Source organism: Myodes glareolus, chromosome 26 (genome assembly GCF_982192425.1).
Source record: "Myodes glareolus chromosome 26, mMyoGla1.1, whole genome shotgun sequence".
NCBI lineage: Eukaryota > Metazoa > Chordata > Mammalia > Rodentia > Cricetidae > Myodes > Myodes glareolus.
The window spans coordinates 23,993,190-24,019,268 of NC_142051.1; the positions used below are offsets into that span (position 1 = coordinate 23,993,190).

The 26,079-nt window shown below is 39.0% G+C and overlaps 1 protein-coding gene across 1 annotated transcript in view; it reads left to right on the forward strand.

Moving 5' to 3' along the window:
• Ptprq (protein tyrosine phosphatase receptor type Q) overlaps positions 1-19,717 on the forward strand; it is a 189,302-nt gene extending 169,585 nt beyond the window's left edge. Inside the window, exons 40-45 of the mRNA XM_048418794.3 lie at positions 6,679-6,813; positions 7,008-7,133; positions 9,162-9,310; positions 10,290-10,425; positions 15,399-15,522; positions 15,905-19,717. Of these exons, the coding sequence (XP_048274751.3) occupies positions 6,679-6,813; positions 7,008-7,133; positions 9,162-9,310; positions 10,290-10,425; positions 15,399-15,522; positions 15,905-15,942 (708 nt within the window). The 3' untranslated portion in view covers positions 15,943-19,717. The remainder of the gene's footprint in view (positions 1-6,678; positions 6,814-7,007; positions 7,134-9,161; positions 9,311-10,289; positions 10,426-15,398; positions 15,523-15,904) is intronic.
• The last annotated feature ends 6,362 nt before the right edge of the window (positions 19,718-26,079 follow it).

Below are 26,079 nucleotides of genomic sequence, written 5' to 3' on the forward strand. Positions count from 1 at the left end.
TTTTAATCGTAGGCTAGGTCTTAGAGCCTGTTGAAGTCCCACTTTGTGCAATAATGCCTTGATATCTAGATTTTAAATATATACACCATCCTATTATTCATATTTCTTGCAATGTTATAGAATGTGACAAAGTTAAGTGATTGTACTATTTTCAACTGGCCAATAAGTAGATTCAAATCAATACCTAATTTCTGCAATGTTGTTTCAAATGCGGGACAAATGGTCAAACAGGTTATGGGCTCACAGAGACTAAAGCAGCAAGCACAGGGCCCACAGGGGTCTGCTCCTGGTCCTCTGCATGTATCTTATGACTTAGTTTGATGCTTTTGTGGAACTCCTAGTAGTAGAAGCAGGTGTGTCTCTGACTCTTTTGCCTGCTCTGGAGACTCTTCCTACTATTGGGTTACATTGTTCAGTCCCGATATGAGGGCTTTTGCCTTGTCTTATTATATCTTTATTTTTTGTTTGTTTGTTTTGTTTTCTTGTTGCCTCTTCGAGACAATCTCTTTTTTGAGTGGATCCGTGAGAGAAGGAGAGGTTGAAGGAGGAAGCTGGAGGAGTGGAGGGAGGGGAAACTGTGGTTGGAATGTTTTGTATGAGTGAAGAATCTATTTTCGACTTTTTTTTTTTTAAAAAAAAAGGAAAGCAGTTCATTCTAGTAAGCATGACAAGCAAACAGATGAGACAGCAAAGTGATGCTTATGAACCTCTAAGTGTTCTCTCTAAATGTTAAAGTTGTCAGCAGGCAATAAGGCAATATTGCAAGTGATGAGGTAGTTTAAGCAGGGGTTGGGCTGATGGTTCAGTATTTAAGAGCACCTGTGGTGCTTGTAGAAGACTCGGGTTCTATTCCAGCACCCTCAGGGTGGCTCATAATGATCTGACACTCTCCTTTGGCTCGGAGGGCACCAGCTGTGCACACGGTGCACATATACGCATTCAGACAAAACACTTACATACATAAGCACATACTTAAAAAAAGATACTTCAAGCAATAAACTAGGAAGCCTGAAGACATATATTCTGTTACAATCAAGTGATGTTAAAATGTATGAAATCTTTTTTTAAAAAAAAAAAAATGTCCTGTGACTTACATGGTAAGCAGGAATAGGAGAAGGAATTCCATGGGGAAGCAGGTTTCACAGCACTGTGAGCTGTGTACGGCATTGCTAGTACTCGTCAGGAAAGCACCCCTTACTGTAGATACCAAAAACAAGGGGGGAACATATAGCGACAGCACCATAGTGTTCCTTACTTCTCTATCTCTAACTGGCGTATGCTTTACCTCAGAAAACACACGTGACCCTTCAGTTCCCCCCAATTTACCAGTTTTGTTATGTGACATCTTCTTTTTGTTTTGTTTTGTTTTGTTTTGTTTTGTTTTGTTTTGTTTTTCCTTTGGAGACAGGTTTTCTCTGTGTAGCCCTGGCTGTCCTGGAACTCACTCTATAGACCAGGTTGGTCTTGAACTCAGAAATTCTGCTGCCTCTGCCTGGGTGTTGCCTGACTGCTGGGATTAAAGGTACGCCACGTTATTATCACCCAGCTGACACTTTCAATGGAAAGTTGATGAAGTATCCCCAAAAGCAAAAGACAGAGGGTGGAGTGGCATTAGGATTCTTATTTCTTTGAATTTGGGAGCAAAGGGAAGAGGACAAAAAGGAGGTATCAAAATAATTTGTCTGTGTGAAGAAAAGCGGCTCCAGGAAAGGGAAATAGAAGAGGGTAGCATTCAGGAATTACCGAAAACAGGACCTACGCTAGGTTTGTGTGACAGTACGTACCTATGTTCCTCTGTCCTGGATCAGACTGGGGAATTGTGTTTCTTTAGCTAGCACTTAGTGAGAGGCTATAACATTTTGATAAAGGATGTACCATGAGAAAGAAAGAAGATGAGAGATTGTCGCCTCAGCAGTAACTAGTTGTACATTCAGAACAGTTCAGTGGAACCAACAGTGGAAAGCAGATTTTATGGACAAGAGAAAGACTTTGTCGCCAAGCATGTATACTAGAAATTCTCTGTCAACAGCTTTTAACCCTGTGTGCCTTTCTGTGAATTATTAACAATGACCTGAGAGTTAGCCGGGCTGGGAGTTACTAAGATGAAGCATTAAATAATTATGTATTGGAAATTGATAGAGAAAAATACCACTTTGTTGACAATAGTTATATTATTCTTTTTACGTATTCTACAATGTCTGGGACAAAGCACAAAGTAAGCAAATGAGTTCACTAAAAGAGGCACTTTTAATGATTTGAGTGTGAGTTTTGTACATGTACTTCAGAACTTGAGTGTGCCTGCTTTCTCTGCGCTTTTGTGTCTGTGACCCTAGGTGTTCCAAGTTTCTAACTCTATGAATGAGGAACAAACACACCTCCCCTAAAGGCTACAGCAGGTTTAAAGTGGCCAATGTGTGCAAGCAGCCAATCACACTTGTGTCACCTCAGAATCACCCAATGGAGGCATGTTACTTTTCTTGTAATTGGTGTTGAGCTAGAGTAGATTCCATACTTCTTGACTAGTAACCCAGAGGCAAATCTCAGAAAATAACTTAAGGATAGCTGGAAAAATTGCCATGTAGGCTCAGTGATGATGATCGGACTTGAAACGTGCCATGAAACTCACACTTTTTTCCTAACTACTATAAAGCTTTAAAACCAGTTAAATTGCATATTTCAATTCAGGGAAAGCTTTCTAGCTGGTAGGTCTCTTCTTGGAGGAAGTGAATTTTGTACGCCAATACTCACTACTAGAGGCTAAGTAGTAAAAAGAAGTGGCGTGCTTCCCCAACTGTAATAAAATAGGAAGGAAGTGTCTCCAGCATTTCCTCCTGGGCGACATTTCACTGTTCCTTAGCCTTCCTTTAAAATCAAGTCGCCTTACCCAGAGAAAAGCTTAAATCTAATTGCCCTCTCTATATGAAAAGCAAGGTGTAATGGGGCTGTATATATGTGCATTAAGGAAGAATTAAAAACAAGGAAAATACATTTAAAACTTACCCTGGCAATGGGAGAACTGATTAGAACATGGGTCATTTGAATACAAAGCTTTCATGGATCAGCATAGGACTTTGCCTTCTATAATACATTTCTTTTTGTAAAAAAAAAAAAATTGATTGCATTTACTCTTTGGCCAAAGAAAAAGAGGACAAGGAGAGGTAGGGGAAGGAGGAAGAGGAGGAGGAGGAGGAGAAGGGGGAGGGGGAGGAGGAGGAGGAAGAGAAGGAGAAGAGGAGGAGGAGGAGGAGACGGAGAAGGAGACGGAGACGGAGACGAAGACGAAGACGAAGACGAAGACGAAGACGAAGACGAAGATGAAGACGAAGACGAAGAAGAAGACGAAGAAGAAGAAGAAGAAGAAGACAAAAATAATGCTTTACCATCCAGGAAAATAAGGATCATTTAATGTTATATTTATAAATACTTGCTAAAAGTTTCAAAAAACTAATATTTTATATGTTTATGCTCAAGTTCTTTGCAGAATAAAGTACAGTTAATCATGTGTGATATTAATTAACATCCAAACTGGTTCCTCTCTAAACCTGAATGCTTCCTTCCAAACCTGGCTCACCCCTGAGTCCGCATCCTCGACCATAGACATTAAACCTAAAGAAGGACAAAGCTGGAGTGTTCCTCCTTGCCCATCTCTCTCCCTCCTCACTGAAGCCACCAAATTGAGTTCATGGTATTAAGTACAGAATGCACTACCTGCCCTTTTGTGTTTTAACTACTGTCTCAAATGTTCTTATATTTAACTCCAGGGTCACTACTGCTCACTCAACATTACCTCTCTCCTAACTCCTGATGATGGCAAAATCCGTTTAGAATGTGGGTTTGCTGTTAATCTCACTCCTTTATTTATCTCTTCTGGTCACTTGCCCTCTGCTTGATATGATCACAAGGTTCACAGCGCAGACCTCATCATCACGTGCACTGCAGTCTTGCAGCCTCTTCACAGTCTTCAAAATCTCTCTTCCTGGATCCCTGGAATCTGACAGTTCTTCCTCTCTGCTGTAACCTGGAGCCGATAAATCTTTTCAGAATTTCAGTCTGTTCCATTCCGATTGATATTTCACCTTCTCCCAAAGTTTCTATTTCATAGTCCATTTTTTGTTTCTTTCGTTTTTGATTTCTTTAATGATTTTTTTCTTCTCTCAGTCTTTAGCCTTTGTGACTATCCCATCTTGTTTACAGAAAACTCGATGAATTCTCTGTTCCCCTAGATATGATTGGAGAAATACGTTTTAATCACACCAATGTGGGCCACTTTACTCTCAGGTATGCTAACTGAAATTTTTAAGCTAATTAATTAATTCAGTCCTGATCACAGTTTTCCCTCCCTCGCTCCTCTTCTAGTCCCTCTGCCCAAACCCTACCTCCATCTAGGCCTCCTCCTTTCTCTTCAGAAAAGGGTAGACCTCCCAGGGTGTATCAGTCAGACATGCTACATCAAACTGGAGTAAGAAGAGACACTTCCTTTCCTATTAAGGCTGGACAAGGCAACCCAGTAGGAAGGAAGGGTCCTAAAAACAGATAGCAGAGTCAGAGACAGCCCCTGTTGCTATAGTTAGAGGTCCTACAAGAAGTCCACACTACACAACTGTCACATATGTGCAAAGGAACTAGCTCAGTCCCATGCAGGCTCCCTGGTTGGTGGTTCAGTCTCTGTGAGCTCCTAGGAGCCCAAGTGAGTTGATTCTGTGGGTTTCATTGTGGTATCCTTAATCCCTCTGGCTCCTGCAATCGCTCTAGTCAACAGGATTCTCCTAACTACGCCTAATGTTTGGCTGTGGATCTTTGCATCTGTTTCCATCAGTTGTGGGGTGAAGCCACTCTGTTGACAATTGGGCTAAGTGACAATCTATGAGTATAGCAGAATATCATTAGGAATTATTTCATTGACATTTATTGTCAGTCATGTTTAGCTCTATCCTAGGTCGCTGGGCTATGCAGCCTCTGAGTCCTGGCTCTCCAGGCAGTGTCAGGGGTGGGCTCCCTCTCATAGTATGGGTCTCAAGCTGGGCCAGTCATCTGTTGGCTACTCACTTAACTTCGACCCCTAACCAGAGATTTTTGATCATATCCCAGACCCGTAATCCATTTGAGCTCCTGATATGGGTATTATTTCCTTCTTTCTCTCAGTCCCAAGTCCTGTCCCACATGTCCACCTGTATCTGATGTCTATACCACCTCACTGATACAATGAATGCAGTGGGAGAACCTGTTCATCTTCAACTGCAAACATAGACTGATTCACTGTTTCTTCTGCAGTCAAGGCAAATTCTCCTGATCTCTAAGTAGCTATTCCCCCCTCTCAAAGAATATTGGCTGGGAATTTTTTTCTCTCTTCTGCCCCATTAATGTTATTCTTTGAAAAAAACCAAGCAAACATATTTTAATTTCCTTCATCTTATGGAAAAAAATATCATAATATTATAGTAGCACTTTTTAACTATCTCCATGCTCATCCTAATGTAGCTTTCTTCTGTTGTTAAGGATTTTTTTTTAATTTTATGTGCATGTGTGTATGACCATGTGTGCCTGAGTTGGGATGCAGAGTCTGCCCATGGTGGTTAGAAAAGGAGCCCAGAATACTGTAGGGCTAGAATTAAAGATGCCCATGAGAATCCTGATGTGGGTTTTAGAAACTAAATTCTGTCTCTCTGGGAGAGTTAAAAACTCTCTTAAATGCTGAGACATCTCTCCAGCCTTCTTTCCTACCTCTTTTTTGAGACAGAGTTTCTTGAACTTCAAGATGGCCTGGAACTCCCTGTGTAACTGAGGATAACCTTGAACTCCTCATTCTCCTGCCTCTATACCTCAACTGCTGGGATTGCACACCAACATCATCACACCCAACTTTTCCCTGCAGTACCATGACCCATTCACACTAGAGTCCCTTAAGAAACTGCCTGTGCTCACCTCCTATTTTTCTCCTTTCTTAGCTATTATTTAAACTGTTCAAATCATGCTTTGATGCCGAAGAAACTCAATACACACACACACACACACACACACACACACACACACTACTCCTTTTGAGATGACTGGTTAACCACTTAGGAAACTTGAATCAAACCTCAGCCCCTCTACCCTTTCATCGGATATGTCAGAAGTTCCGGTTCTTTTATCTGTGCTGCACTGATTGTCTCTCATCAGTTTGACCTGTGAGCCTTGAAACGATGTAGATCGCAATCCTTGAGTTTACAGCCTCCACCTAAATTCATGTTATGGTGATCTGGTGACTTTATGTCAAATTGTCTTTCTACTTAGAGCTTCTTCCCTTTATTCCAAATGCACAGGCCTGGTTGTAGAACATTTCAACTTGGATAACTAATAGTTCACGTCCAATACATACACTTCGAATCCCTAATTTTCCATACAAATTTCCTTATCTTTACATCATTATCTTCTTCCTTTGGAGTCATTGTTTGTACCATCTGTACACCCCATGTCCTCTACACATTTATTCTGTTCCCCCTATTATCAAATTCCATTAAACTACATTGGATTGTGCGGTTTCGAGTTGATGTTGGAAGTTTGCAGTCTCTAAGATTATTCACTATTCAAAAGTAGACAATATTTTTAAATAACCCCATCATTTAGAACTAATATACTCCCACTATTGATCATAAGTAAAAATATGCTGATGCTGTGTATGAAATTGCTTCCTTCTAGGGATACTTATGTCCCAATGAGTTTATTGCTACCCAGGGCCCATTACCAGGAACAGTCGGAGATTTTTGGAGAATGGTTTGGGAAACCAGAGCGAAAACATTAGTAATGCTTACACAGTGTTTCGAAAAAGGACGGGTGAGTTCTATGAAATACCCTCAACAATGTGTTCTTCTATAATTATATTGGTATTTGTGAATGTTCCAGCTGCTGCTGTGTATAGATCATCAAAGACTATGCTATCTATAAAGTAGCTTTGCCTTTGTGGCACTGATGGTTCTAAAGAGCAGCATTATGACGGCTCATGACTGATGATTTTTCTCTGGATGCAGATCAGGTGCCATCAGTATTGGCCGGAGGACAACAAACCTGTGACGGTCTTTGGAGACATAGTGATTACAAAGCTCATGGAGGACATTCAGATCGATTGGACCATCAGAGATCTGAAAATCGAAAGGGTAAAATAAAGGAAAAAAGAGGGAACGTGAATATGGTATGAAATATGACTGGCTTAAATGCATAAAGGGAAATTAATACCAGTGAAATTGTACATAGGCTATGTATTTGAGCATGCTTTCCCACTGTTTTGTAAATGCAAGCTGAGGTATGCATATAACTCTCTCATTCCAAATCATGTGATTACAGTATATATTAATCAATTGGCATTAAATTCATGTGCTGAAAAATACATAGAAGAAGGAAGGAATTACTAGAGCACTTGATACACTAACTATTTTTATCAATAGAAACTCAGGAGTCAGATATTGGGGTAGGAACCTGAATGATCAGACAAGCAGCAGAGAAGCAACCAGTGACCTCCTGTCTCTTTTCTGTCTGCATTCAAAAGGGCTGAGATCCCCTCTAAGCCCCGCCCTACTAATTCCTAGCTCTCTATCTGCCTTCAGTCCTCCAAAACCTCTGTGGTTAATTTTGGTCAGCTAATATCTAGCTCCTCCCTCTGATCCAAAGCAAACCTTGCTGTTACAATGGGATCAAGGTACCACACAACAAGGACTGTGTTTATTCTATGTGAAGAAACTATATTAAGACAGTGGTTTCAACACCATTCTTCCGAGTCCTAAAGATCTGATGTGTATGTATGTGTGTGTCATGTGTGGTTCATATATTTATGTACAGGTTTATGCGTGGTGTGAGCACAGGTTCATCTATACACGTGGGTACATATGCATGTGGAGGTTGATGGTCAATGTTGGAAGTCTTTCTTTGATTGCTTGTCACCTTTGCATTCCCAGACAGAGACTCACACTGAACCGGAAGCGTATAGGTTCAGGCTCAGTATACTGTTTATGCTGGATGGCCAATGAGCTTCAATGGTCCACTTGGCTTTGACCCTGCCTCTCCGGTGCAGCATAGGGTTTCCAACTATGTCTCATGGATGTGGGGATCTGAAAACTGGTTCTCACGGCAGTCTTCTCTCCTTTCCCTGCATTTTCTTTTGAATCCAGAACTACCACAGAAGAAACAGTACTGGCTACCACTATGTTATTGTATAGCTTCCCCCTTATGTAAGGTCTTTTCCCACTCTGGTGTGGCAAACGTTCCACACCCGAGTCTGCATCAGCACCCACCCAGTATGGACCGCGGCTCCATACCTTTCACGAGCTGGGTAAGGTCCGAAGGGTTAAACACAGAGACGCACGCACATACAGAGAGTTCGAGTCATTCGCCAAGAGGAGAATGCCCGTTTATTCAACTTAATCCAGGGTTAATATACTCTTTTGCCCCAGTAAAGGAAACCCCTCCCAGCTAGAGGGGGTTGGCCGAGTGAGCTTCTCCGCAGGCAGGTGGGCGAGGGGTGCAGGGCAGTGTCAGACAGGGTAGAGGGACCTTGGCGCCTTGAGCTCTCCCGGGCAGGTTGAGAAAATTACCATAAGATAAAACAAGGCTCTATGCTAATTCCTCAGGCTGGCAGAATCAAGCAGAAGTTAACAGGAAGCTAAACTGGTTTAGCGTAAACAGTTCTGTGCTTTGGCCTCCAGGAGCAGGGGAAAACCTGGAATCCCAACACTCTGGCATATTAGATTCTCAACACCCTTGTTTTCTATAGATAAGGAATTCAAGTATTTTGTTTTATGTCAAATTGTTTCAAAACCTAATCTCTGCAGAATGTCACGCTACATTACAATATATTTTGTGATTCACCTTCAGATCTATTTGAAGATCTATCTTTTGTTGATATCATTCACAATGACACACAATTTCCCTTCTCCTTTTGTTTTGTGTTGGGCTTTGAACAGAGTTTTCTGTGTGCTAAGCAAAAGCTCCGCCCCCTGAGCTCCATTGGCGGTCTCAATCCTGTTAGTTGTAACAGTAAAAGATTTCAATAGTAGTTAGATAAAAAAAATTTGTTTTGTCTGGTAAAGGGTATCTTTCTAAAGTCACTGGTGAAAGCTAAGACATCAGTTACCTTTGCCAGCATGTCATGCTATGGAATTTTATCACTTCTAATCTGCCACTTTGTCTAGCACGGAGATTGCATGACTGTCCGACAGTGTAACTTCACTGGCTGGCCTGAGCATGGGGTTCCTGAGAACACCACCCCTCTGATTCACTTTGTGAAGTTGGTGCGCACAAGCAGAGCCCACGACACTACCCCTATGGTTGTACACTGCAGGTAAGTAAGATGGCTGTGGAGCCCATGATATGCCTGTGTGTCTTCAATCTTGTGAGGCCTTGTTAAAATCACGATGAGTATTTTATTTTCTTATAGAAGACGGATTTAGATTCATTTTAGCTCATCATTTCTAAGAATTTTATTGGTTGTGATAAAGCAGAAGGGAGCTTTCGAAAAGTCTAAATGGCAGAGGTAAGGTGGGTGCAGAGTTCATGTGTGGCAAGGCCAAGTTCAATCGTCTCAGTTTCATGTGCCATGCTTTGTTCAAGCCCATTTATTAACAAAGAAAAGTATGTATAATCCAAAGTAATAAATAAAAATTCCTAGTTATTTAACTAATAGCATGCTTCAATAATCATTGATAGTAATATGTAATAGACATAAATTCAGACAAATTAAATACACAGAAACTCATTAAAGTCAATATTTTAGTCAGTTTTTTTTCCAACTACAGCTTTTAACACATCCTAAAGAGGTTGCCTGCCACTTTCTGAATGGAGATGGAGGAGGAATAGATTGGGAGGAGGGGTAGATGGAAATTGAGGGAAACAGGATGAGAGGAGGAAGGAGAAACCGAAGTTGGTATGCAAAATAAATGAACAAAATGTTAATTTAATTAAAACTTTAAAAAAAAACTTTAAAAAATCTCGATCAGCACAGGATTTGCTATTTTAAACTCTTGGTTGAATGATACTTCTCAGAGGCTCCTAAATCATTTAAAAATCACAGCCCAACACTTGCCCTGTGTGTTTATTTCTGATAAAAGTAGAATAGTAATAAGGCAAAGCATCTTTCTGTGTTTATACACAGTTTTGGTAAAAGTCAACATGCAGAGAGTCTCCAAATAAAAGAATCTATCTCCAGCTAAGGAAAAGAAACTTCTCAGAATATGTCTGTACCATACTTCACCGTCATCATCACCCTCAACACAACTAAGCCTTTGTTGAAAACAGTCTCTGTGATTTCATTCTCCTTGCAGCGCTGGGGTTGGAAGAACCGGAGTTTTCATTGCTCTGGACCACTTAACACAACATATAAATGACCATGACTTTGTGGACATATATGGACTGGTGGCTGAATTAAGGAGTGAGAGAATGTGCATGGTACAGAACCTGGTAAGATATCTGAGCTTACACTCAATTCATGGTTGTCAGCTCCAGAATTTCTCCATGGGGAACATCTTGGTACAAGAGTCTGCAGTGTGAGAAACCCGTTTTACTTTATTATAGATATTGAGTCAAGGGAAGCACGTGCAAATTGTGGGAGAACTAAAGATATGACTAAGTGCTGACACAGACTGTTCTTCCTACTAATTGTTACTTGCGGACATGTAGAAAACAATTTACAACACAGATTAGCATTTAATATTTAGCAACTTTGAAAAGCACAGAAAATAAATTCAAAGCAACCTCTTTAGAATGTGTTAAATCTGTAGTTGGAAAAAACTGACTAAAATATTGACTTTAATGAGTTTCTGTGTATTTAATTTGTCTGAATTTATGTCTATTACACATTACTATCAGTGATTATTGAAGCATGTTATTAGCTTAAATAACTAGGAATTTTTATTTATTACTTTGGACTATACAAATTTTCCTTTGTTAATAAACTATACAGTACAATGGAAATGAGACTAACAGTCATCTGATGTTTACTGGGTTCCTAGTAACATATCACTTCCTTTACATATGTTATCTTGTGTAGTCCTGGTATAATTCTTATTGGTAGATCAGGGGCCAGGAAACCAAGCATCCATTTAGGTCTTACTGGCTCTACTTAACAGAAAAGAAGCAGAAGTTCCCAGATAGAAAGGATATTTCGTGGGGTAAGAGCCAAAATTCAAACTCTCATCTCTTTAACTAAAATATATAAGTTCCTTCTGTCTATTTCTTTTCAAGGGCTTTGTGTTCTATAAAAATACAGAGATCGTTTCCCAGCAAACAAAAAGATCTGTTGCCTTAGTATTTTCCCAAGTATACCCTGAAATCCAAGTGGCACCTTTGCTGTGGGGTAATGATTTTGTACTCCGTAAAGATTTTTCACTTGTATTGATTTAATAAAATGCTGATTGGCCAGTAACCAGGCAGGAAGTATAGGCAGAGCAACCAGACTAGGAGAATTCTTGGAAGAGGAGAGCCTCAGTCTGCAGTTTCCACCCAGATGCAGAGGAAGGAAGAAGGAAATGCTGCAGTGAGAAAAAAGTTCCAAGTCATGTGACTAATCATAGATAAGAATTATGGGTTAATTTAAGTTGTAAGAGATAGTTAATAATAAGCTTGAGCTAATAGATCAAACAGTTTATAATTAATATAAGCCTCTGGGTGTTTCTTTGGGACTGAATGACAGTAGGACAGGCAAGACAGAAACTTCCATCAAAGTGCAGTCTCTGTCTACACCTATTAAAATCTGAGAAATCAGAGCTGGTGCTTCACATGAGAAAGAAACCACCTTTTGAATGTGGAATTTCTTCGAACCCTTAAGTGATTGTGCATTGACAATAACAAATAGTGTCTTTTTTGGTAGTGTCTTTCACACTTGAGGAGTCTCTTGCAAACTTTGGCAATCCTAAAGAAAACAGGCTGTCCTTCCCTCTGCAGTTACTGACTGTCTGTAGCTCCTAAACCAGAGGTGGGGCCTTCTGGACCATTTCCCGCATTCATGCTGGCATGATAAAAGACCACATCTGCCTTCTGTCGCAGGCTCTGCAAATCAGATAGCTGCTCCTTATCCTGGAGTCTTACAAAGATTCCACTATCTATCCAACTCTTAAACATTATAAAAATTCAAATTCCTTCCTAATTTTAGTTTAAAAGAGAAATAAGGATAAAAGGAAATCTAACATTTTCTTCTCAAAACTTTAAGGATAAACACTGACTTCCAGTAGCATCCACAGATTTAGAATTTGGCTCTCTGATCTAAGACAAAACAGAACTAAGAATTTCTTAGAGTTCAAATTCCATCTTCAAACAAGAAAAGTTGAATCACTTGTGAGGCTTTGCAACTTTGTAGAAGTGACATGTATAAAGACATTTATAAATCAGTAGCACCAATTAATAAATGTGCCCAGCTTAGTGCTTGATATTTGTTGCAAACTTCTTGTAGCATATATGTTAGCCAGCTGGAGCAAAATATTTCAGGTTGGATAGGGGACTGGCATGTTCAAGGATCCAAAGTCAGAACTGAGTTAAATATCCAGCTCTGATTATTTTTGGCTCTAAGACTTTGAACTATTTTTCTTTAGTGAGCTTTATCATTTATGCAAACATGTTATCAGCGTTAAAGAAAAGCAAATGTCTAAAGCACCAAGAATCATGTCCAGGATACTATACATGTCCCACAAGGTTTCCCTGCATCCCCTCTTTTGCAAGAAAACAAGTGTTCTGAAGCTCTTCCATCTGTCTTAGTTCTGTGACATTCTACCCTACCTAGTGTTTCTCTGTAATAATAATAAACAGGAAAAATGACTATATCCTGACTCGAGTCCTTATAAACTGGTGTAGTCCTGCAGAAGAGGCATGGCTCATTTTCTTCGGTTTCACTGAGGCGTGATTTCAGTTTCTATGAGGAATGTTCCTGTCTCAGCTCCTACTTCAGCAACAAAACAAGAGTGGGAAGGCAGGAAGCCCAGCACCATCCTGCTGCTGGAAGACACCAGGGGATACAGATCATAACTAGGAGGAAGAGAAATCCGAATAGCCATTCTTAGAGAAGGCTCTGAAGTGTTATTACATCATGAAATACTACTGATGTTTTGATTATGATCTGGATTAGTGCCTGCCCTGCTCTGGGTTCTGCTGGAAGTCAGCTGGCATAAACTCATGTGGTAGAAGAAAAATAACTAATCATATTTTGCCACATATTGTATGTATGTTATGTCCTTTAAATCTCCCAGCACAAGTCTTAGGTTTTCTGGGACCAGGGAATTAAGCATCAGAAAAAGAAATGAATTCTGAAGGTAGTATGGTTGTCTAAAGTAGAAACTGTAGTTTTTACGACATCCTACAGCCTGCTTGGCAATAACACCTGATGGCAGAAGGATCTTGGAGTCCACAGGATATCTCTCACAGCTCGGCTTGCACTCCTGGCAAATTTTATACCCGTCATTCTTTCCGACAGGGAGGATGAGATCCTCACAGCCCAAAGCCTCAAATATCAAATGTGACTTCAAGTTCAAATGTGTGTTTGAAAGACACCAAAATTCCTAAGTATAAATTATTTTTCAATAATTGAGTATATTTCTATTAATAATGTTGTTGACCGCATGCTGTGAGTTTGAGGTAACACAGTTATTGTGACAAGAAACATACTGGAAATATCCATAGAATTGATATTTCCTGACTACACTTAATGTCTTAACAAAATGCAAAAGCTGTAATTTGATCAACTGTGAGTACTAAACCTGAATACAAAGCTTGTTCTCTGATGACTTGTTCATGCTTTCCAAATGACATCTTCCCTCAAACGGTAAAGGCTGGGTAGCTGTGAAAATTAAATGAAGTGAAGTAAACAAATATTTATTATGCAATTGCTGTGTGTCAGGCCCTGTTTTTGCCAATTGGAATTTAGCACTGAATAGGAAAGAGTTGTACTTTCATGGAGATTCTAGTGGTGAAGCATGACAGGAACGGTTTTTGAGCCCCAAAAGAAATAAATATTGCGAGTAATCACAAGCTGTCCCAGAAGACAATTTCAATCAGAGGATTCTCAAAAAGGTTTAAGAGCATTCATTATACTAATAACTATGAATATAACCACCTAATATGGCCATTCTTCAGAATTTTGTTCAAACCCACTACATACATATGTTTAAATGATATTCCTTTAAAGCCAGGTGTGTTCTGGAGGAATGAAAAAGGATGGTTAAAATAGACATTTTCGTAGTCTGAAAACCTTTCTGGCAATGCATGCAGGTTGACATTAGCATTAGCAATGTGAATGGTACTGGTTCGATTTAAACATGTAGATGGAATATTAGAAGTCTTTGCTCAACACTTGCATGTTAAGATACCTCAATAGCAACTAATTATATTGACAAACTAAGGGTAGGTCTTTGACAATGAATTAGCCAAATGTCCCAGTGATTAGCAAAATTGCTAAATATATTTCAAAAGTGCTACCTGTTATACTAAAATGCTCACTCAAAAATATCACAAATAAATATAGCATCTGCGTTTTTGAAAGAAGGTTATCTTTAAATAAGTAGAAATTTGTAAGCTTCCGCACTTTTCTGTGGACACCCGAACCTCGAAACAGGCACGCGCTTTTCCTGACTCGAGCCCACGAGAACGGACGATTGCCCTAGGGGTTAAAACACATGACACATACACAAAGAGACTGGGCTCATCTGCCAAGGAGCAAGTGGCAAATGGCAGCTTTATTAAGCATAAGTCGGGTATATATACTGTGGGGCAGAAAGACACCAGCCCCCCATCAGGAACAAGGAAAGAGAAAAGTCAGGGGGCCGCACCCAAGGTCAGAGTGCAGCTGAACAGAGGAAAGAGGAAGCCAGGTGGGCGTGCTCAGGCTCAGAGAAGAGCTGACCCGGGAACCTTGCTTGCAGGTGGAATTACCATAACAGTAAAGGGAGAGTTCTCTCTAAGCTACATCCTTGGGCCGTAGGTGAAATTAACATAACAGGAGAGGGCAGTTCTATGCCACACCCTCAAGCTGATGCAGTGGAACCAGGAAGCAGAACAGCCCTACATAGCGCCTCGGAAAAAGTGGGGAACTTGTGTACCTACAGAAATTGCTGAATTACGTCTTGCAGGAAAAAGGAAGCTCACATATAGATTCAATAATATTTGCTACTTACCATACAGCAAGAAAGAATATATTAATATTTGTCGCTTAATGGTAAATATTTTGTAAAGTGAGCCCTTAAACCAGTAAGAATCCACAAGAGTTTAGCAATTCTTATAATGGAAATGGGAAAAATCATTGATAAACTACAGCATATTCTTTCTCTAAGTTAGATACTTCATATTTGTCAGAGTCGGTGCATCTTTCCCGGTAATAAAAAATAAAATCCTCTTTACAAGAAAAATCCCCACCCTGCCCTTTGTTTGAACTTTCTTCCTTTGCTGTCTAGGCGCAGTATATATTCTTACACCAGTGTATTCTGGATCTTTTATCAAATAAAGGAAATCACCAACCCATCTGCTTTGTGAACTACTCCACACTCCAGAAGATGGACTCTTTGGATGCCATGGAAGGTAAGCAGAAACAACTCACACCCAGTTCATTAGCTTACTATCTACTGCAGGACTATTAACTTCATAATAAATACAACTCGAAGTGCTGGAGAAGCTAATATAGTACCTATACCATGCATTTCATTTCTCTGTTATCTAAGTTGGGATAATAGCCTTCGGGTCTTGATCACATTTTTCCATTGAAAATTCAACAATAAATAAGAGGAGAGAAAAGAGGCCATGAATTTTAAAAAGAACACGGAAGGATATATGGGAGGGTTTAGATGGAGGATAGAGAAGGGGGAGAGGGTGTAGGTATATTGTAATGTCAAAAATAAAAAAGGATTTAAACCTTTTAGACTGTTCACTTCAATAGTCTTTGGTATCTTGCTATCTTCTATAGGTGATGTCGAGCTTGAATGGGAAGAAACTACCATGTAAAATTTTGACCAGAGATTGCAGCTGGAAGAGACACTTTTCAGATCTCAGGAGCCAAAATTCTCCCCCTGCTTTGGAATTGAACTGGGCAGAGGAAATCTTCATGCTTCTCTTGCTGTAACTCACTAACTGGATTGACCGTTTTGGGGACCGTTGTAGGATATGCTCGCATAAGATAGCTACTTGTTCTGTATAGAATTAAATATTGTGGAATTAAAATGCTTAAGAAAACACATGCTGCAAGTTTTTTGAGGTCCGCAAGACTTTTTGGAACAAGCCAAATATAAAATTCTTATTAGGTTAGCGTACGTGTTTCAGTGTGCTTTTCCCCTATGTATTGGGTTTCATTTTGAACAAAAGCTGTAAATGTTAATTTGGCAGTGTTATTTTGGCCTCCAGGGGCTGACGTTTCTTGTGGATGACTTCCAAGACTGTTATAATGATCTGTACTTTCATGCACGGCCCTGTGTTTTGAATCTCCTGTTTTATGAGTGTGAAGATATCATCTCTTGAGCCCGAACAGCTGAACAGTCACCCCCTGACATTGCAATGGTCATTCAGCACACAGTAGCACTATGAGAAAACTTCAGGCTATTGAAATTGCACTGTAGTCTTCAGTTTGCAAGAACGGAAGGAAGATTGCAAAGTGCAAGTTCACATGTGAAGTTATGGAAACTCTTTCTAATCTGCCTACATTGGCCAGGCCAGGCACAGCACTGAGCATAGGTTGTGCCCCTCTATTATTTTGAAATACATAATTAAGAGAATCAGAGTGTTTGTCCACTAGGTTTATACTCAACACTAACAGTTTTAAAGAGTTTCTGAATAGAAATGAGTAAAAATGACAATAAAAGCATATGGTGTATTGCAAGCTTGCAAACTCGTGAGCGACATGCTGCCGCTGCCCCGGTGCCAACAGAACCTTCTGTGTAGGTGACATTGCAGAGCCTTGACTTCATGCTCAAGGGCTGAATATATAGGATAGCAATTAGTAGAATTTAAAGGATTAACAATGTCGGGTGGTGGTGGCACATGCCTTTAATCCAAGCACTCGGGAGACAGAAGCAGGTTGATCTCTGTGAGTTCGAGGCCAGCCTCGTCTACAAGAGCTAGTTCCAGGACAGGCTCCAAAGCTACAGAGAAAATCTGTCTCGAAAAAACAAAAAAGAAAAAACAACAACAACAGCAAAAAAATAACAAGTTTGAAGTAAATAAGAGACTTCTTTTAAAGAAGTAAAATCAGTTTAACTCCTTTTTCTCTGAGTATTAGCGTACTTAACTGAATTGTATGAAATTGTTTTTCACAGAGTCAAAGTCATAACAAATGAATAGTATTCATTATTTTGCTTCGATGATAGGAACTATAGATTATGTTTATTTCTGTCAAAGTATACATATAGAAAATGTGATGGCTGGTAAGAGTGAATATTAAGGAATTGAGTTACCTTGAAACATGATTGAAATATTAATTAGATGTTATATATATTAAGATATCAACAAGTATATTAATTCTATCATAGATAATAAATGCTAGTATAAAACCTTTTCTATATTAGTGTAATGGTTATAATTTATATGCTATATATAATTCATGCAAGATTATTTCCAAAAGCATCCGCAAAAGTTAGTATTCATATGGAACACACTAGCCAAAAAATGAAATCTCTTAGTCTTAAACATAGTCTCAGAATGAATTTAAAGTCTGCATATCATTTTTATAGGAAGGAAATATTAAAAAATACCATCTACAACTCCAATCAACATATTTATGCTGCTAAGAGTACAAAAACCACCAATAACAATAGACGAGAAGTCTAAGAGTTTCGAGTTTTAGCTAACCAGTCTTTACTGAAAATGTGTGGCAGCCAGCAGGATTTTGTGTTCATGGAAGACAGAAAACCGTCTCTGGAAAGTGTTGATTGGATTTACTTTTTATTATATAGTACATGAAGATAAAGACAGAAGTATAGTTTGATTCAAAGGGAAGATTATTGTCTCTAACATCTGCAGTGGAGATATGACATTCACGGAAAATAGTTTTTCAGGGTTGCCCAGGATGTTTGCATGTAAATATCCATAATGCAAAGGAATAATGTCAGCTCTGTTGTAAAACAGCCCCTGACCGAGCTCTTGTAGTTTTTTTGGTTTGGTTGTGTGCTCTGCTTTTTTAAAAATGAAGTCACCTACAGATTACTTTAAAATAAAAAAGCTGCTTTGTTGAAAATAGGATAGCCTCGAGAAACACTTGTGCATATACTCCAGTTGTATCCCTGTCTCATAGCAAACTATATGCTAAATAATATGAAATCTATAGAAGACACTGGGGCCAGAAAAGTTTTAGATCTACCAGAAACAAGTGAAGACAATTTTTCAAAAGAACTTGAATTCTTTATCAGAAACCAATATGTACGTTGTTAAATACGCACAGCATTGTGATGTATCAAGAAACCTTAACTGAAAGTGGATAGAAACTCACAGATTCACGTTAGACAAATGGACTCCTAATGAGATTACGAAAGGACCCATGTATATTTAAGTTCCGCTGGTGGCTACTAAGTGAGAATTAAAATGAAGAACACCTGTAGCTTCTCAGATCCAATTTGTCAAAGTTCATTGGAGCCCATGTACAATAAATGAGCAACATGTGTTTTGGAGGAGCCAAATGAAACTGGAGCCTCTCTGACTAGTTCACCAGAGACCAGAGCAGCTGTGGGCATGGCCACTTCTTTCATGCTGCACTTTAATGCATACGCTGCTTCTGGTGCTTTATAGGAAATGTACGTCAATCGTTTGCAAAAACATTAATTAAACTTTGACCTTTACATAGAAGAGTGTATCACACTCCACATTCTATACCAAAAACTTGAATTTTAAAATGGAATTTATGTTCAGCTGAGTATTCTATAAACCCATGCAGTCATTGAGATAACTAAGTCTATTTCCAAGGTCTATCAGACTTGGAATACACAATGACTTGAATTATTCAACTGAATGATACTAATATTTGAAAAGTGAATGTTATTATGCTTAATCTCAGCAAAACAGCTTGTTTTCTTTGAATAAATAATATTTCAAGACAAATGATTTCATGAATATGGACAGAGTTCCTAGGTGGAATCCAGTCTAGTGTATCTACTACTGGAGATATTCTAAGAAACATTTAGGATCACACATATGAAAATGTTTAGAAAAGTAAAATAAACTTGATCGAGTTAGAATGGTCTTATACCCATCAGGTATACATCAGGCTTCTGCCTAGATGTAATATAAAAATAAAGCAAGGTATAATGGACAAACTAAAACTTTCATCATTTATTTTAATTAATAAGGCAAGAAAAAGTTTAACAATGTCACAGTGACAATACCTAATGTAGAAACTCAAAATGTTAAACATGGAAATTGTTTATGACCCATAACCAGGAAAATTATCCATCAACAGAAACTGCAAATGTAATCAATAAGCCTAAACATTCCATTTAAGGACTGCATTGAATTTTATGATCATGGTTTCATATTTGCTTGTATATTTCATGTGGACAGACTGAAGAAAAGACATTATCTGAGATATTAATTTCTGCTACAGAAAACCATGGGTACCTTTGTCAAAGAGAAATCAAAAAACATGCTAAAGGAACATTTGGATTTAAATGTTTATATAGACAAATGCACAGCATAAAATGTGATTAGGAAAACAAGTTGAGAAAATTTTTATTTTAAATGACTCAACTTGACATGCTGAACAATGCCTGAAATATTGTCCTTTGAAAATAAAGCTAACGTAGTAGAAAGTCTCAAAGTATATTATTGGCCTCTATTAATAAGATTATGTTTGTAAAGACACATCCTATTTAATTTAGCTGTATATTCACTGAAGTTATTTGTAGACTTAAAAAAGTCATTTGGATGGTTTACAGGACTTCTTACCTTATTTATGTTGTCATTCTACTTAATCCTTACGAAATCGTTTAAATGTTTCAAGGTCTCATGCAATAGTTTTTGCTTTTGTACTTCTTTTTGTTTTGGGAGACAGTGTTTCTCTTGTAACTTTGGATCTTGTCCTGGAACTAACTCTTATAGTCCAGGCTGGCCTTGAATTTACAGAGATCCACCTGCCTCTGCCTCTCGAGTGCTGGGATTAAAGGTGTGCACCACCACCACCTGTCTCCCTATGCAATAGTTAAAGAAAATAAAATATTAATTGTTGTGCCTTAATTTACAGGTAAGTGTGAGCATTAAATTTAAAGCCAAATTTCTCTCAAAGATGAAAAATATTTTATTACCCTGTGGTGTGGGAGAATTGTCTGCATTCTGTCAATCATATTTTAATAAAACGCTGATTGGCCATGCAGGCAGTATAGGCGAGAAAGCCAGGCAGGAAGTAGGGGTGGAGCAAAGTGATTGGGAGTATTCTGGGACACAGGAAGCTCCCTCCACCATTCCTGCCAAGACCACCGGAGAGGAAAGATGTAAGCTGCCCCACTGGAAAAGATACTGAGCCATGTGCTAATGTAGATAAGGATAATGGGGTAACATAAGTTATAAGAGCTAATAAGTAGCCTGACCTAATGGACCAATCAGTTTATAACCTTATGGAGTCCTGTGTGTGATTTTCCTTGGGAGTTCCGGTTGTGGGGTACCGGGCGGGACAGAAACCCCAACAAGCCAGCCGGGCCTCTTGCTACAACCCTGTGAAAGTATCTCTTTGAGTCACACAGATGGGATGATTTGAATGGTATGAAATGTTCTTCATAAAGGAAAACCATAATTATGCTGTGTCCCAGTTTCCAATTAGCTAATTAGAGACTTTCTGCTAATCACAGCAAAACAACACAAGAATAATTGTGGTCATGAGTCATATTTTTTGAGAAAATGTATCACTCTAGGATAAAACATAACATCCCTGTTAATGAAAAATTATACCATATTCTAGGGGACAAGACTATAATAGAAATATATCAATTCCTTCTAAATTAATTTGTGAAGTATTATAGTTGTTTTCTAAATTCCAAATTCCAAGATTGTTTCTTAAATGAAAGGGTAGAACTTACCTAAGGCTTGACTAGAAATCCCCAGAGCCCTTAGTAAATCAGACTTCCCCAACAAAACTATAAGTTTTGAAATATCGAAACAAAACACATTGCATTGAAAACCCCTCAATTCTTTTTAAATTACGAAGCCACTGAGGCACGCTTTCAAATGTCTCATTCACAACACACAGCATCTAACTATGAATTACTGAACATATGAAAATGCATGTGACCCATAACCAGAATTAAGACGCATTAATAAAACAGGTGCTGTAGGCCTGCCTATTATATAGCTGAGAATTCTTAATAAGAATGCTTGCTTGTCTTGCAGAGGACCTGAGTTTGATTGCCAGAACGCATGTTAGGAGAGTCATAACTGTAACTTCGGCTCGAGGAACCCAATGCCTCAGGCCTCTCTTGGCCTCTCTACTCATGTGTACACATCTACAGAGAGACAAGCATGCATACACATACATAAAAATAATAAAATAAGTCTTAAAGAGAACATGCTGTATTAGCCACTTTTCCTTTTGCTGTGATAAAATATTATGACACACAATTTTAGAGAGAAAGAACTTACTTGGCTTACAGTTTGAGGGGACAGCCAATCTCAGTGGGTTAGGTCAGGGCAGCAAGAACTTGAGAAGTCAGTTGATGACATTGCACCCACGGGAAGCAAAGATGGTGAATACTCAATTGGCTTTGGTATTCAGTCCAGGGCCCAAGAATGATAATGCCCACTTTTAGAATTAATCTTCCCACTTCCATGAACCTACTCAAAAGTATGACTGCGGTGGTTTGAAAAAAAATGGCCCCCATAGACTCATAGGGAAGAGGCACCATAAGATGTGTGGCCTTGTTGGAGTAGGTACAACTCTGTTGGAGGAAGTGGGTTACTAGGGGTGGGAGTTATGAGGTCTCAGAAGTTCAAGCTAGGCCTAGGAGCTCGGTTGTTTCTTGTTGTTTGTGGATCCAGATGTAGAACTCTCAGTTACCTCTCCAGCATCATGTCTTCCTGCACGCCTCCATATCCCTGCCATGATGATCATGGACTGAACCTCTGAAATGTAACCCAATTAAACATTTTCCTTTGTTTTTGTTTTTCGTTTGTTTGTTTTTTGTTTGTGTTTGTTTTGATTTTGTTTTAGTTGGTTTTTGTTTGTTTGTTTTGTTTTTTGAGACAGGGTTTCTTTGTGTAACTTTGGTGCCTGTCCTAGAACTAGCACTTGCAGACCAAGCTGGCCTCAGACTCACAGAGATCCACCTGCCTCTGCCTCCCGAGTGCTGGGATTAAGAGTGTGTATGACCACAGTCTGGCCTAAATATTTTCCTTTGTAAGAGTTACCTTGGTCATGGTGTCTCTTCACAGCAATGGAGCACTGACTAAGACAGTGGCTAGAGGCTTGTTCCTAGGTGATTTTAGGTTCTGTAAAGTTATAATGCCAACGATCAAAGATGGATAGTTAAGCTAAATGAAGATATTTTAATATAGCTGATTAAATGTGATGTTAGAGGACAGTGAAGATATGTGTTTTTGGAAATGTAATAATGCGATGAGGAGACTCTTTTTGTACAATTAGTATATTTTCCTTTTTATTGATTTAATTTGTTTCTTGTCAATTTATATGTGGATAGAGTGAATCCTGATTGCAACCACATCGCCCATCCTTATCTCTCCTATCATACCCACCTCCTCCTTACAGGGAAGGGTTTGCTATTATCACCACAAAAGTAGCCATGCAAGGTGATGCATTTGATAATTAATTCTATGTAATCATTTTACAGTGTACATGTATTCCAGAACACTGTGTGCATATGCAAATTGCATATGATTTTACTTTTCAATTAATAAAGGTATTGTTTTAGAAAATTTCAAGTAATAGAACGACCTCATAATTATTAAAAAATGAATAGAATTTCTACCTTATTAACTTTCTGGAATAAATTATATGAAATACCTGTGGATTTATTTCTACAAACTTATTATCGTTTCATGCTCTTCTGCTTACATAAGTTAAATGCAGAGACAATTATTAACTTGCATTTGTTATTTACTTATTCCTCCTGTATAAACGTCTGCTAAACAACTGATATTTTAAATATTAAATATAGAGCTTGACATAGTCCACATACTTTCCTGAGAGATCATTTGACTGTTACATAATATTTAGAACATCTGAGTTTCCATGGCTGAGACCGAACATTTGCTCGCTGGACTCTCACAAACAGAGTTGTATCAGAGTGTAGTTTACTCATAAAGTTAATGAACAGTAGGAAGATTATTTCTGATGCCCTAATCTATTAAATCAGAAATTGTATATTTTTAAAGAATATATTTAAGTGGTGGTAAGCATCTATGTATAAAACATACTATTTTGATACTATTTGCTCTAAGTAACCTTACTGAACCAATACCAAATCCCAGGAAGTTTTTTCAGACATTTTTATGAATTCATTTGACTTGTGACAGTTCTTAGGATGAGATGCTATTATTGGCCTTTTATAGACTCCTAAAAGGCTCCTGGATCACAGGAGGCCATGGTTTTGACCATAACCTGCTGTATTTCATTGAGATCATCAGGTGGATGATTACACCTCTGTTCTTACTGGCTTGAACTTAGTACATTCACATGAACATTAAACCCATCCTCAAAACAGATGCTCCTGGGTTTTGTCTGTGATCATCTACGTAATTAGATTGCATCACATGGTCATTATCCCCCTTTGTATGCAGATGCCTAGTTTATTATTCTTTCTATTCTTTGCTGCTTCTTCAAAAATATGTTTGAATAAACAACCATATTTTTTTAAATTTTTTTTTAAAGTTTATTAAATTATAAAAGTTTCTATTTCCGCCCCTCCTCCCAACACCCTCCCACTTCCCCCACTCCCTCTCCTCCTCCCTCTCCATCCCTAAGAGTAGTCAGGGTTTCCTGCCCTGTGGGAAGTTCAAGTTCCTCCCCCCTCCCTCCAGGTCCAGGAAGGTGAGTATCCGAACAGACTGGATCCCCAAAATCCCGTATATGCAGAGGAAACAAGTCCCAGTGTCATTGTCAATGGCTTTTCAGAAAGACTCCGGGCTCGCCACATCCAGGGTATCCGGCCACATTCAGAGGATGAATAAACAACCATATTGTTTACTTTGTAAATTCTGTAGTTTGTTGTTATATGTATGCCCCTCATTCATAGCTCTGATAATTTCACTGATTTGTTCTGTAACCCGCTCATGGCCCGTTAAACTTGAATTATAAAAGATACATTTCCTGCTACATCACCTCTGTCTATCTAGACCAGGGGTTCTCAATTTTCTTAAGGCTGCGACCCTTTAATACAACTCCTCATGTTGTGGTGAGCCCACCCATAAAACTATTCTCATTGCTACTTCATCTCTGTACTTTTGCAACTGTTATGAATCGCATTATAAATATCTGTGTTCTCTGACGGTCTTAGGCAACTCCTGTGAAAGGGGTGAGGGTCGCGACCCACGGGATAAGAACCACTGAGCTAGACTCAAGTTGGAGTATGCCCAGAGGTGTACGAAGTGAGTCACAAAGCTGCAATTGGATTAGAGCAACAAGCCCTGGCCTTCTGTTGCTTGCTGAACCACACTGTTCATATTCCCATTGCAGGCATCCATTGCCATATCTCTCTTATCTTTCTCAGTGCTGGTTGAAGGCATTTTTCCATGCTTTTCTCTGATGGACTCATTTACTTACCAATCTCCATTTATTTGCTTCTTGTAAACAAGAACTAAATGCTTCTTGTAATTTTATCTGTGTTGCATTTAGCACAATTACATATGAAGAAGGAGTACAAATATATTCAACTGAAGAGTCACTTTAGCAGAAGTGAACTAGTTTGCCTGGGTGGTCATATATTTTATAGCAATATCTGTGTGTTAAAATAAGTATCTTTTCGCCTGACAAAACTGGGAGCCTGGGGTTTGGGGGAGAAGTGAGGGTGGAAGAGGAAGAGGAGGGGAGAAAGGGAGGAATAAGGAGAACTTACGGGAACGAGATATGGAGATCGGACAAGGATAGAGATGCAGAGCAAGAAAAGAGATATCTTGATTGAGGGAGCCATTATGGGGCTAGCAAGAAACCAGGCACTAGAGAAATTACTGGGAATCTACAAGGATGACCTCAGCTAAGACTCTAAGCAACAGAGGGAAGGGTGCCCAAACTGACCTTTCTCTATACGCAGATTGATAAATATCTTAAATGTCATCATAGAAGCTTCATCCAGCAACTGATGGAAACAGAGGCAGAGACCCACATTGGAGAACTGGACTGAGATCCCAAAGTCCAGTTGAAGAGTGCGAGGAGTGAGAATATGAGCAAAGAGGTCAAGACCATGATGGGGACACCCACTGAAACAGTTTATCTGAACTAATGGGAGATCACCACTCCAGCTAGACAGGGAAGGAACCAGCAGAGGACCAAACTAGATCCTCTGAGTGTGGGTGACAGTTCAATGGCTGGGGCAGACTCAGGGGCCACTGGCAGTGACACTAGGATTTATCCGTACTGCTTTTACTGACTTTTTGGGAACCCATTCTCTTTGGATGGATACCTTGCTCAGCCTAGATACAGTAGGGAGGGCCTTGGTCCTTTCCCAAAACAATGTGCTACACCCTCTCTGAGGAATGTATGGTGGGGGTGGAAATGAGAGGAGGGGAGGGAGTGGGAACTGGTATTGATGTGTAAAATGAAAAACGGTAATTTATTCTTTTTTTAAAAAAATAAAAGTAAGTATCTTTTTGGTCAGGGAGAAAACTATATTTTCTGAATCAAGGATAAATAAAAATGGAAAATTGGCATCTACTAATATATCCATTGTTAATAGCTACCAGTTATCCAGATCAAAAATCAAGTTCTTGAAACTACCTAATACCTTTAACAACTGAACATGACAAGAAAGAATTCTGTGTGAGTAGGCAATTTGTAGTTCCATAATGATTTGAGTTGTTTGGTTGTTGTTTTACATTGTAGACATTTCAAAAAAGTGACTTCCCAGTCGGCAGAAGTGTGGAGGCATCAAAATTTGAGCATTGTTCGTTTAAAAATTGAACTCTATTTTTATTTTATGTATGTGGGTCTTTTGCCTGCATGTA